The 12425-nt window shown below is 52.2% G+C and overlaps 3 protein-coding genes across 4 annotated transcripts; 1 reads left to right on the top strand and 2 right to left on the bottom strand.

Annotated features, from left to right (window-relative positions):
• The first annotated feature begins 855 nt into the window (after positions 1 to 855).
• Positions 856 to 3517, top strand: PSME1 (proteasome activator subunit 1). Its single transcript, NM_001024509.3, has 11 exons — positions 856 to 1009; positions 1553 to 1585; positions 1732 to 1794; positions 1905 to 2015; positions 2104 to 2149; positions 2267 to 2364; positions 2609 to 2677; positions 2763 to 2830; positions 2920 to 2974; positions 3050 to 3136; positions 3300 to 3517. Exons 1-11 carry the CDS (start codon positions 971 to 973, stop codon positions 3378 to 3380), a joined length of 750 nt encoding a protein of 249 aa, NP_001019680.2. The 5' UTR covers positions 856 to 970; the 3' UTR covers positions 3381 to 3517.
• Positions 3516 to 5858, bottom strand: EMC9 (ER membrane protein complex subunit 9). Of its 2 annotated transcripts, XM_002690497.6 has the most exons (5): positions 5447 to 5858; positions 5228 to 5304; positions 4087 to 4156; positions 3902 to 3996; positions 3516 to 3752 (listed from the first exon to the last, which is right to left on the bottom strand). In XM_002690497.6, the coding sequence occupies exons 1-5, from the start codon at positions 5648 to 5650 to the stop codon at positions 3572 to 3574; spliced, it is 627 nt and encodes a 208-aa protein (XP_002690543.1). In that variant the 5' UTR covers positions 5651 to 5858; the 3' UTR covers positions 3516 to 3571. The 2 variants fall into 2 exon arrangements, with proteins under 2 accessions (XP_002690543.1, XP_024853708.1); XM_024997940.2 differs by lacking the exons at positions 5228 to 5304; positions 5447 to 5858 and having other exon boundaries at positions 4087 to 5012.
• Positions 5859 to 8460: 2602 nt separating this feature from the next.
• On the bottom strand, positions 8461 to 11721 carry PSME2 (proteasome activator subunit 2). Its single transcript, NM_001014889.1, has 11 exons — positions 11603 to 11721; positions 11257 to 11289; positions 10758 to 10820; positions 10427 to 10513; positions 10306 to 10336; positions 10122 to 10219; positions 9503 to 9571; positions 9283 to 9350; positions 9059 to 9113; positions 8675 to 8761; positions 8461 to 8584 (listed from the first exon to the last, which is right to left on the bottom strand). The coding sequence occupies exons 1-11, from the start codon at positions 11648 to 11650 to the stop codon at positions 8504 to 8506; spliced, it is 720 nt and encodes a 239-aa protein (NP_001014889.1). The 5' UTR covers positions 11651 to 11721; the 3' UTR covers positions 8461 to 8503.
• Positions 11722 to 12425: the final 704 nt, after the last annotated feature.

Genomic DNA, 12425 nt, shown 5'->3' with positions numbered 1-12425 from the left:
AACAGGCTACTTTCTAATAGACTTGGAGGGAGTTACTTTATAGGCAGAGTTCTTTCTGAAGAAGTGATATCTAAGCTGAGAACAGAATGACATCCTGACGCAGGGTAGGTTGTGTCAGGCAAAGGGATTAGCAAGAGCAAAGACCTTGAGGCAGGAATGAACAACGGTAGCAGGTTTGAGAAACAACTGTAAAGTCCAGGTATTTATAACTGAAAAGAGGGAGAAAACTGGAAAGCAAAGTTGAAGGGGAACAGGTGCCAGATAGGCCTTTTGGACCAGGAAAGTCCTTTGGATTCTAAGGTCAACAGGAAGTTGAGAAAGTTTTAAGCAAGAGCAAGGTGGAATCCTGCTGCTGCGTGGTGAGTGGGTTACAGAGGAATGGAGCCCACAAGGGTCTTAAGAGAGCTGACCGGGTCCTCTGATGGGATGATGCCAGAGTCTGAACGTCACTGCGTGGGCCAGACGATACCCGTGGAGCCAGGGGTCCACGCTGGCAGAGCAAAGGAAGGGAGGCCAAGTCTTGCTTCACTACCCAGAAAAGAAGAGAGGCAGGTAAGGCTAATCACTGTCCCAGGCGGTGCTGGGAAGAGAGCCCGAGATCTGGAGCAGGGGGCGGGAGGGGCGGGGAGTCCAGAGGCGGGCCCCGGCCTAGTGGCCGGGGAGGCGGGGCGTCAAGGGCAGGGCGGGGAGGGTGGGGCAGGTGGGCGGGGATGTAGGCGGGGAATCGAAAGACCCGCAGCTATGGGGATGCGGGGAAGCGGAAAGGCGCCTCTCCGACTCTAGGGGGAGCCCCGGCAGGGCTGCCTCCCGGCACTCCTCAGCTCCTCGCCTCTCTGGTCTGTCCCCGCCTCCTCTAGTACCTCCACTCCCACTACCCAGGAAGGCCGTGCGGGGAGCGAGCGCTGCTTTCACTTTCCCTTCTCCGTGCCCACTCCTCGCTCCTCGTGCGGCGTAGGCCCCTACCCCGGCCATGGCCACGCTCAGGGTCCTGCCCGAAGCCCAAGCCAAGGTGAGCGCTGCGGGTTCTAGGAAGGGTCTATCAGGGAGGCGTGCCTCCGAGACGTTGAAGGAGTCCGTGACCCGCCCCCCAGCCCCTCGAGTAGGGGTCAGTCATCCGAACACTCATGGGCCCCGTACCCAGAGCACCTGAGCCCCGGGAGCCCCGCCAGGTCTGCCTGCGGGAGGAGAGGCGAGGCGGCCGAGGTTCAGCGGGGTGAGGTGAAGCGGAGCCCTGGCGTGGAGCGGAAATCTGCTGGCCCGGGGCCCGAGCCCACACACAGACTGGGTTCGGGCCCTGTCCTGCCACCATGGGAGGCCCCGCGCCCATTCCACAGGGCACTCCGACCCTGCCCCAGTCGCAGCAGCTCTCTTACATCCCTCCTCCCACTGCCCACCGAGGGATCTGTTCCCTCTTGAATCCTTCGCCCTTCCCTTCCAGGAATGTTATTCCCCAAATCCCACCCAACCCAAGTCAGACCCCATGCAACCCTAAGGGTTCTCGAATAAACTGGCCATGAAGCCAGATGTCTGAAGGGCTGCTTGTGTTCCACAGGTGGATGTGTTCCGTGAAGACCTATGTACTAAGGTAAGACCTGCGTGGTCATCACCCCACCCCTCCCTAAGCCCGCTGCTCAGCCCTCCCTTGCTAGGCAGCGGCAGCCCTTCCTTTACTGCCTAGGAAGGGAATTTGATTCTGACCCCCATCCTCCCTCACCGTTACCCTACACACAGACAGAGAACCTGCTCGGGAGCTATTTTCCCAAGAAGATTTCTGAGTTGGATGCATTTTTAAAGGTACTGGGGATGGGCAGGGAGTAGAGGCCAAAGGGAGAGCTTCAGGGGCTGTGAGAGTGAGGAGGTGAGAGCTCGCCCCTGCCTCCAGCCCTTCTCCCACCCTGCACCAGGAGCCAGATCTCAATGAAGCCAACCTGAGCAATCTGAAGGCCCCATTGGACATCCCAGTGCCTGATCCAGTCAAGGAGAAAGAGAAGGAGGAGCGGAGGAAACAGCAGGAGGCAAGATGGGAATTCCTAGGAGGAGGGACCCAACCCGGGGAAAAATCAGCCTCAGGCCTGACTCCAAAGAGCCTCCCTTTCCCTGCAGAAGGAAGACAAGGATGAAAAGAAGAAAGGGGAAGATGAAGACAAAGGTATCACTATGGTGGAAGGGACTTGTGTCTCACTTCCCAGGAGCTCCTCCCTAAGGATGCCTTTTCCTTGCCTGGCACAGTCCCAGTCATGTGCCTGACCCAGCGCCCACCTCCTAGGTCCTCCATGTGGCCCAGTGAGCTGCAATGAGAAGATTGTGGTCCTCCTGCAGCGGGTAAAGCCTGAGATCAAGGATGTCATTGAGAAGCTCAACCTGGTGAGCCCTCCCACTTCCATCCACACACTTCAGGTCAAACACTTTGTCCTTTGTCCCTACCAGTTGGGCATGGCACCTGCCAGGTCTTAGCAGAGAGGGCACAACAAGTAAAGCCAGAATTCCAGGCCATGGCATTTAGGACAGACCTGACACACTCCCATTCACTGTGAACAAGGGAACAGGATAGGAAACTGGGAATTGGGTTTGGGACTGATGGGGCTTCATTGCCATCCCCTCCTCCCAGGTCACCACCTGGCTGCAGCTGCAAATACCTCGGATTGAGGATGGGAATAATTTTGGAGTGGCTGTCCAGGTGAGAGCACTGCCCCACTCCTCTGCCATCCTTCTCTCTCCAGTCCTTGCTGCTTTCCACATTCCCTCCTGCTTTCTTTCCCCAGGAGAAGGTGTTTGAGCTGATGACTGCTCTTCACACCAAGCTGGAAGGCTTCCACACTCAAATTTCCAAGTGAGTCATTGCCCACTGCTCTGCCTCTGGTGGAGACTGAGGCCTCTGCTCCCTCCTCCTCCTGCTCCATACCCTTCTACTTCCCACAGGTATTTCTCTGAGCGCGGTGATGCTGTAACCAAAGCAGCCAAGCAGCCCCATGTGGTAGGTGAGGCCTCAGTCTGGGTGCAAGGGAGGAGGGACACCCTTGAAGTCAGGCCTGATCCAAGTCTCCCACAGGGTGATTATCGGCAACTGGTACACGAGCTGGATGAGGCAGAGTACCGGGATATCCGGCTGATGGTCATGGAGATCCGCAATGCTTACGTGAGGAGGCGGGGGTGGGCCGAGGCAGCTTTCCACACCCACTCCCTGACCCTGCAGGCTGGGGGTGAAGGGTTACAAAGTTCAACCTCTCCACAAGGCTAGAAATGGGGTACAGAGCCACTGGGGGCTGGTGGCTGACTCCTACTCCTCCCTGGCCCCATAGGCTGTGTTATATGACATCATCCTGAAGAACTTCGAGAAGCTCAAGAAGCCCAGGGGAGAAACAAAGGGAATGATCTATTGAGACCCTCCTCTCATTCTGTGATGGCTCCAACAGAGACCTTCTGACTTTTACAGGGGACTCCAGACTTTCCCCACCTTCTGCCTGTTGGTTTCTCCCTCACCTTACCTCCCAGGCACAATAAATATAGTCATACCATTGCCCAACAGCCCAAGTCTCTTTATTGGATCCTGAGCCTCCCCTCTGGCCCTGGCTCAGGTATTTCCATTTGCGGGACCAACCCACTGAGTGATTTGGGCGTTGAGCTGCTGGTTGGTCCAATCCTCTCGGATGTCGTCAAGGTGGCAGTCAAAGTCCACAAGGTGCTGGTGGGCCCGGCCCTCTAGTAATGCTCCCACCATCTGCCGTGACTCTTCCCAGTCCCTCCACATCACTCTGAAATAATAACCCCCATGGCAGTCAAACTCAGCAAGGAGTGGGGCCAGGTTAGGGTCTAGAGAAGGACCCTTGGGACAGAACCAACAACAGAGGAGGCTCAGGAGCTGTGGGCTTCCAAGAAGAGGTGGAAGGAGAGGGGCACTCACAAGTTCTTGTCCTTGGGGACCCAGCGGAGACCGTGGTTCTCCAGGACGATAACTGGGGGCACGTGAGGCTGGGGTACCAGTTTCTGATTATCCAACTGTGTGGACAAGGAAGGGCTGGTGAGGGTTTCAAGGGTTCCCCCTTCCTACTTTCTTTCCAACTCCCCATTCCGAAAACCAAGCCTCACCATAATAAGTACTGCATCAGGGAAGAATTCAGCAATCCGCCCAGCGATTTTCAAGGCCAGGGGCCCAGGGCTGTGTGGAGGGAAGATCAGAGGTGTGAGGAGCATACTGTGGGCAGACCGCATCCATCTGAGCTGGGCCTCCCAGGTCTCAAAGACGTGGATGCAGCGATGGCCTTTCCCTGTATCTGGCCTGGGGGCGCCAGGCCTACTTGATGCTTCACGCATGACTGCCTGATGCTTGAGTGCTGTGGCAAACAGGTGCTCAGACACTGCTGGTGAGAGTGGAAATCTAAGATGGTCTTTTTGGAGAGTAATTTGGCATAACCATCCAAACTTATATTGTATACTATACATATGCTGGCCCAGAAATTCTACTTATAAAGAATTTACTGTGTTAATAGGACAGTGTGTAATAACAAAAAAAAAAAAAAAAAGGAAACAACCTCAATGTTTACTGTAAAGCATTAAATAAATTATGGTACACCCATATCGTACTATATAGCTATTAGGGTAAGGTAGCTATTAGTGTAGAGATGGAAAGATGTCAGATATTTATTAAGGTGGGAAAATCAACTTACAAAACAGTATAGTTTGATCCGAATACTCGATTATAACTAGATAGCTTTTTCTATATATAGTTGACCCTTGAGTTGAGCCTTCGGCAGCTGAAAATCTGCAGATAACTTTACAGTGGGCCTTCCCTATTCTGGATTCCACATTGGAATTCAACCATTGGGTCCTGTTGTATTGCAGTACTTAGTGAAAAACTTTTGCCTGTTTGTGGCCCCAGGTAGTTCAAGCCCGTGTCCTTAAATGGTGAACTGTATACATAAAAAGAAACTTCCTTTTAAAAAAAAGTTTCCAGTTGAGCTTTCTTTGTGTTTTCAGCACTTGTTGGGGCGGGACGGGGCGGGGGTATCTCACTTACAGCAGGTGTCAGACTGATATTGTCCTACCCACCCCCACCTAGCTCCTTCAGAAAAATACGTTTCTATTTCCTCACTGCGTACGCAGCCTAGTGCCTGCTTTACAGTGCCTAAGGCTTGAATGAAGGGAAGATGGAAGGAATGACCAAGAGAGGTTCTCTTTACACCCCCCACCCCATAACCCTTAGCCTTCTGCCTCTGGCTACCCCACTCACCTCTGGTCGTCCAAAGCTGCATTGGCATGGTAGTACCCTGCCACTACCAGCCCGGCCTGCGCGCCCCACACATCCACCTGCCATGGGAAAGGGGCCATCAGTAACTAAATCGTGCCGCCCGCCCTGTGGGTGCGCACTACTGCCAAGAGACCAGGGATGGGCTTGGGCTAGGGGTGTTAGGGGATTTCGCGGTGGTCGATGGGCGTCCGGCGGCGGCACCTGGTTGAGTGCGACCTCCAGCATGACAGACAGGGCCAGGTGGCTGTGGAACAGGGGCACACAGTCGGTGAGGCACAGGCATTCTCCCGACCGCGGCGCCGGCGCCGGCGCCAGCAACAGCCCGTTGACAGCGGCGTGCGGATACCGGGCGGCGTGCAGGCTCATCTTCACGTAGGCCCGGGCCGAGATCTCCACCTCCCCCATGGCGAGCGGAGCCCCCTCCAGAGCCCCAGAGCCCTCCTGGGCCCTTCCCCGTGCCCCCTCACTTAGGTTCGACGGTGACGCTGACTCGACTCGGAGGCAGCCAGTCAGCTCAGGCCGACCTCGGCCCGGCGCCCGGCCCCCTCTTGGCCCGGAATGCAGGCAGCCGAAACTGCATGTTGCAGCACCGAGCTCCGCCTCTCCCGCCCCCAAGCGGCGCAGCCTCCCACACGCAAAACCCGGGCTCCGCGTCCGAGCAGCTTCTGGAGTCACGCCCACATGGTACTCTGATAGGCTTAGAGGGTCTCGTTTGCCCAATCACCGGCAGTATCCAACCTTGCCCCGCCTTTGACCGGAAACTAAAGAGAGTTGCCCGCGGGCTGATTGGCTAAGCTGTCCCACTTCGGTTCTTGATTGCAAGATGGTTGCGTCTGTTACCTCTGCTTCCCGTCCGTACAGGCTCTGTTGAGCCCTCTGGGTGGAGCCCGCACCCAAGTCGGGAGTCTACAGGAGCCGTGGAGTCTCGAACTTGGGTATATAGCGGACAGCATGGTTCCTACTATGAAATTAGTGGGTCTATATTCTAGAGTGGTTCTGCCACTTACTAAGCCGTGTTACTTTCGCACTTCAGGTTATATGGCCCTTGGTTTCCTCGGGGAAGTAATTGCAGAAAGGAGGAGGTAAAGGTCAAAAAGAATTTTATTGACCTATCCTTCCCATAATGTCCTGTGGTATAATTTCCTTCGCCTTAATGCCTTGGGAGTGTTTTTTACCCTCCCAACCCTTGAGAAGAAGCCCAACCATCTACCCATAATTTTCGCAGTAAAACCTCATTCTCCCTCTGGGCTTCCCCTGAGCTGATGACAAGGGTTGTACCTTTCTTCATTCCCTGACCTCAGCCACAGAGCCTCCCAAAGCCTGATTATTCTTGTAAGGGCTCTGCCCAAATGCCATCTCTCCCAGGAAGCACTCAAGAGACCTCCAGATGGAAATGATCTTACGAAAGTCCCAAATACAGATTATCTTCATGGCTGTCATGGCATGTAACAGCCCCCACCCTGTTCTTTGGGATGACTTCCTAAGAATAGGATGGATCTCTAATTCATCTTTGTCTTCCTGGCACCGCTGCCTTTCCTATCACCACATCATTCACATTTAGTGTCTGGACACAGGTGACACTTGAAAGTAAAAGTGTAATTGCTCAGTCGTGTCCAACTGTCTGTGACCCCATGGACTGTAGCCCACCAGTCTCCTCTGTCCATGTAATTCTCTAGGCAAGAATACTGGAGTGTTGTGGTCACCAAGCACCTGGTCGCCTGAGCTGCTCAGACCTGGGAAGGGCACAAAGCGCAGGCCCAACCGAGACTGTGCCTTTGTGGAGTACCCGAGAAACTGAACCTGAGCAGCTTAGACCTGGGAAGTGCATACAACCCAAGGCCCACTTTAGACAGTTCCCCTGCAGAGCAACCTGAAGCCTGAGCAGTGTAGACCCGGAAAGCACACACGCCGTGAGCTGGGACAAACCCAGTGTGGCCCAGACACTGTGAGCGCTCCCCACACACACCAGTGATATTTGTTTGCAGTGTTCCTCCCTCCCCACAGCACGACTGAACAAGTAAGCCTAAAAAAGTGTCCACCACCACCCCCTTGCGTCAGGGTGGAAATCAGATACTGAAGAGACTTGCAAACAGAGGAAGCCAAAATAAAGAAGAGGGAATGGTTTTGGAAGTGACAGGTGCAACAGATTAAAACCCAGTAGTTAGCATTGAGTACATCAGAAGGGGCCTATAGACCTTGAGAAGTATAAGCTAGAACAAGGAACTATCTGAAACTGAACTGACCCCACACTGCCCTCAACAGCTCCAGAGAAATTCCTAGATATATTTTACTATTATCATTTTTTTAATTTTTAAAAAATTTAAGTTATTACTCCTTTAATTTTCATTTAAAAAAACCTATTAGCTTGCAAAAAAAGACCCTATTTTAAAGCATATTTTGTATATATATTTTTAATAATTTTTGCAATTTTTTTTTAATATTGTATTTTTGAGAGTCTAACCTCTACTCTAGATTTTTAATCTTTGCTTTTTGGTATTTGTTATCAATTTTGTACCTTTAAGAATCCAATCTTCAGTACCCATTTTTTACTTAGGAGTGTGATTACTGGCTTGGTTGCTCTCTCCCCTTTTGACTCTTCTTTTTCTCCTCCAGGTCACCTCTATCTCCTCCCTCCCCCTTCTCTTCTCTACTTAACTCTGTGAATCTCTTTGGGTGTTCCGGGCTGTGGAGAACACTTAGGGAACTGATTACTGGCTAGACTGGTCTCTCTCCTTTTGACTCCCCCTGCTCTCCTGGTCACCTCTATCTCTTTCCTCCCTCCTCTCTTCTCTGTGTAACTCTGTGAACCTCTCTGAGTGTTCCAGACTGTGGAAAGCAGATAGGGAATTGATTACTGGCTAGATTGCGCTCTCCCCTTTTGATTCCCCCTCTTCTCCTGGTCACCTCTATCTCCCTCCTCCCTCTTCTCTTCTCCATGTAACTCTGTGAACCTCTCTAGGTGTCCCTCACTGTGGAGAATCTTTTCATCATTAACCTAGATATTTTATCATCAGTGCTGTATGGATGGAGAAGTCTTGAGGCTACTGTAAGAATACTGGAGTGGATTGCCATTTCCTTCTCCAGGGGGTCTTCCTGACCCAGGGATCAAACCTGGGTCTCCTACATTGCAGGGAGATTCTTTACCATCTGAGCCCCAAGAGAAGCCCAGGTGACAGTACATGTTTTTTGAATGAAAGACACACACCAGAGGTTATCTACACAAAGTATAGGTCATTTATTTCCCTTCTAACCCTGGGCTCAGTACATAGATGGCTTCTCTTCACCCTTTGGGTTGACAATTTTCTCCAGGTTGCTGCTGATAATATGGTAAAGCTCAGCCTGGAAGAAGGCCAGAGGACAACAGTCAGTTTCTTGGCCTTTCCCCTGCCTCCCTCATCCACCTCCCTTAAGGGCTTACTCCAGACTCACATAGAAAGCTCTCAGGTCCAGCACCATGGCCCTGAGGTCCCCATAGACTGCCTCATCTCGTTCGTGCACCAGGGCCCGGTAGTCCATCTGGGATGTGAGAAGCAAAGCTGAGTCAGCCCCATAGAAGGGTGGGATATTAGTCTCATTTGCTCATATAGGGAATAGGTAACTTGAAGAATGAACCCCTTCTCAGCCAAGATATGGGATCACACAGGATCAGAAAAAGGGGTCAAGGTTTGTGAAGCCCAAATCAGTTTTCCTGGGCTTAATATACTCCACATTGGAAAGGTCATAAACAAGACAAAGAGGACCTCTATCCCCACTTCCTCACCCGCCCCCACCCCAGCCAGCCTCAGCTAAAAGGCAGGTAGACTATGTACTTACTACATGGGTCTCCTTAGATGCCTTGGCCACAGCATCCCCACGTTCTGAGAAGTACCTGCCAGAAGCAAGAGGAATAACCACAGGAATGACTATTCTGAGAGAGAGAGAGAGTCCCTCAGACCCTTCCCAAAGCCCTGCTACATCCCAGTGGGCATGCTCAGCTTTGGGCATGTCCAAATAAATGTCCTTGCAGACCCCCATACTAGCCCTCCAACTGTTCTCACTTGGAAATAGTTGTCTGGAAGGCTTCCACTTTGGTCTTGACTGCATTTACCCTCTCCAACACCTTTTCCTGTGGTGACAAAAGAGATGGGAGGCAAAGAAAACACTTCATCTCCCTCCTTCGCTCACTATCTCCCACCTCCTCCTGGTTCATGTCCAGCTCCTGTCCCTTTCTCTCCAAGTCTCTCCCTGCTTTCAGCATCCTCACATACCCTTTCTTACCTGGATTGCCACCCCAAAGTCATTTCCATCCTCAATTTTGGGGATCAGGTGCTGGATCCATGTGATCACCTACATTAAAAGATATCATGTAGGAATCATTCAACAAACTCTCTGTTCTTATTACTGCTACTTCCTAATAAACCTACATTTAACTGAGTACTTATTATATGCCAGGCACTGTGCTATGTATTATATATCTCATTTAATCTTCACAACAAACTTTCAAGGTAAATATTCTTATTGTACCCACTCAACAGATGAAAAAACTGAGTCACAGGATGTCTAAGTGACTTACTTTAAGTAACCAGCTAGGTAAGTGATAGAGTCAGGATTTGAACCAAGGCAGTCTCCCTCTAGTGCCTAAGTTCTTAAACCAGCTCACTATATCATAGCACCTGTGCTGCATACCTGGTACAGCAGTAGGTTCAGAGGTTATGGAGGTGGATACAGCACCATCTGACTTGGGGATGTGATCAACATTGTGATAAACAAAAGGTATCTAAACACAAGGCACAGAAGGAAGTTTCCTAATTGGGGAATAAGTTCCTGAATGAAGGACTTGAGTATCTAGGGCCTGGCCTTGCTTGTCTTCTCTATGTCCCCCAGTTCCCAGGCTTACCAGAATGCATTTTTCTTTGAGAGTCCAGACTTCTGGCTTAACCAGGGCAAGCAAGGCCAGAACCTTCTCATTCCCAGGGAGAAAGCCGCACTTAGGGACTGTGAGAAAGAGGGGATTTAGACCCTTTCTCATCCAGCAGTCAATGTGCCATTTCCCTTTCCCTAGCCACCTCTTCCTCTTTTACCTTCTTTCTTCTCCTGCTTATCTGTTTCCATCTAAGGGAAAAAGGGGAAAAGTAGCGGAGGTTGGAGGGCCATCATTTACACAGCGTTTATAGCCAGAGCCCTACACCCTGAGTGCCTCACCTCATCATCCTTGGGTGGGGGGTCTGGAATCGGGATGTCCAGTGGGGCCCGGAGAGAATTCAGGTCAGTCACATTGAAAGAGTCCTCCTGCATAGAGCTCATTGTCAAGGGCTGCCCAGCCTCTTCCCCCTCAACCTGAGTCACAGACTTCCCTTCATACATCACACCCACCCTCTGCCTCGGAACCTAGGCTCAGGCTTCATGTTATTCTAATGTTCCCAGTCTACCACTTACAACTGTATTCTGCATTCAGAATGCAATTGTTAGCTAGAGAGAGTGGATGAAGAGGAGAGAGGCCTTGGGATGGGCAGGAGGAGTTCACACTACTTACTTGCAAGAGCTGATTAAGGTATATGATTTTCTGAGGCAAGAATCTGTAGAGGAATTCCTCAGCCTGTGGGTTATATTGCAACGGTCAGAATCACAGAAGACATTCAGTGAGATGTCTGAGAAGTGGGACTGGAAGGGCCCTTGGAAATCATTGACTCTAACATTTACAAATGAGGGAACTGAAGCCCTGAAAAGTGAAGGGACTTGCCCAAGCTGGGACGCAGCAGAACCAAGAATTGTGGTATTCATTCCTACTTTGGGGCCATGGCTTTTCCCTCCACACCAAAAGAAGGGAGAGGAAGTGACGGAACTGAGGACGGTTTTAAGAGAGGTCAAAGTAAAAGTAGAGATCAACAATTAAGAGCTTATCTTGGGTGAAGGTTTGATAAAGTAGGGCACGGGGCGAGGGTGGGTTTGGGGATCAGTCTGAGAAGTTGCAACCCTCAAGTATTGGCTTTAGATTCTGGGTTAAATCGCTTGAATCCTGAAGATTTACTTACCTCCTGGAAAAGATTTTGCCTGAAGACGTCCACCTGCACAGAGAGCAGTACCCGGATGTCGGTTAAGGGTCTCGGTTGTCCAGAGTAAGATCCCACCCTCAATGGGATGCCCTCCAACTTGGCTCAGTTCTTTCGCACCACAAGCCAAATTTCCCTGGAAACCTATGCTCAGTGCAGAGATAGTCCAGAGAGCAGGTGGTATCTGTAATCCCCCGGGGCAGAAGTGAAAGCACTTAGAGAGCTTGGGAGATTTCTCTGGTGCGGCCTCGTTCCCCCGGAGCACCCAGTCTGGCCTCCATTCAGAGGGGCTCCTCGGCCCCTTCCTGGCCTCCCGGTCCGCCGTTACCTGTTTGAGGGCTTCCCCGCTCAGGCGCACCCCACAAGGTTTGGCCATGCTGCTCCAGTTGCTGCTAGATCTCCGGTCCCCCAGTTCGCCGCCTGGGCTTTCGCTTTCACTCCCGACGTCCAGGCCCGCCCCCCTCAGCCCCGCCCCTTTCCTTCTTTTCCCCCTCCCCCTGGAAGGCAGCAAACCGTAGGGAGCCCCTCTGCCATTCTCAGCCTGTGCGAGTAGGAGAGGCGGTGCCGACTGGTCACAAGCCCAGGGGCTGCCCGGGGGAGGGGCTAGGACAAGTGGAACAGGCGGAGATTGAACAGGGGCTGTCTCTCGAAGGGGAGAGGCTTAGAGGGAAGGGAAAGGACCGCCCAAGAATAGTCAGGGTTGGTGTAGGGATGAGAAGGGTGGGAGAGTGGGAAAGGGGGTGCTCAGTGGTGTGGCTCCCCCAGGAAGGCTCGACTGCGGGCAAGGGTCAGAGAGGGATCAGAGTGAGTGGGAGAAGTAGTAGGAGGGAGACAGGATAGAGGATATGGAAGAAGGAGAGGGGGCTTCCTCCTGAAGGGCGCTGTATCTTCAAGACTGACAGAGGGGCTTGACGGGCTCAGGCTGGCCAGAGTTGAGTCCCCAGCTGAGTGGGATTTCCTCAGTGGGGTGCGGATAGAGAGGAGGACTTTGAGGGGAATAAAGTAACCCCGCACCGGGAGCTACCCGGAGAAGGGTGGAACCAGCCTGGACCAAAGAGGGGAAGCGACCTAGAACGAGGTTTATTGCCTAGGCGCTCTGGGGGAGGAGCCAGGGACTATTTACCATTATAATTGGCTGGGTCTTCATGGTC

The sequence above is a fragment of the Bos taurus genome, chromosome 10 (genome assembly GCF_002263795.3).
Source record: "Bos taurus isolate L1 Dominette 01449 registration number 42190680 breed Hereford chromosome 10, ARS-UCD2.0, whole genome shotgun sequence".
Classification (NCBI taxonomy): domain Eukaryota; kingdom Metazoa; phylum Chordata; class Mammalia; order Artiodactyla; family Bovidae; genus Bos; species Bos taurus.
Note: the sequence above shows the minus strand (reverse complement) of the source record. Positions and strands in the feature narration are given on the sequence as shown.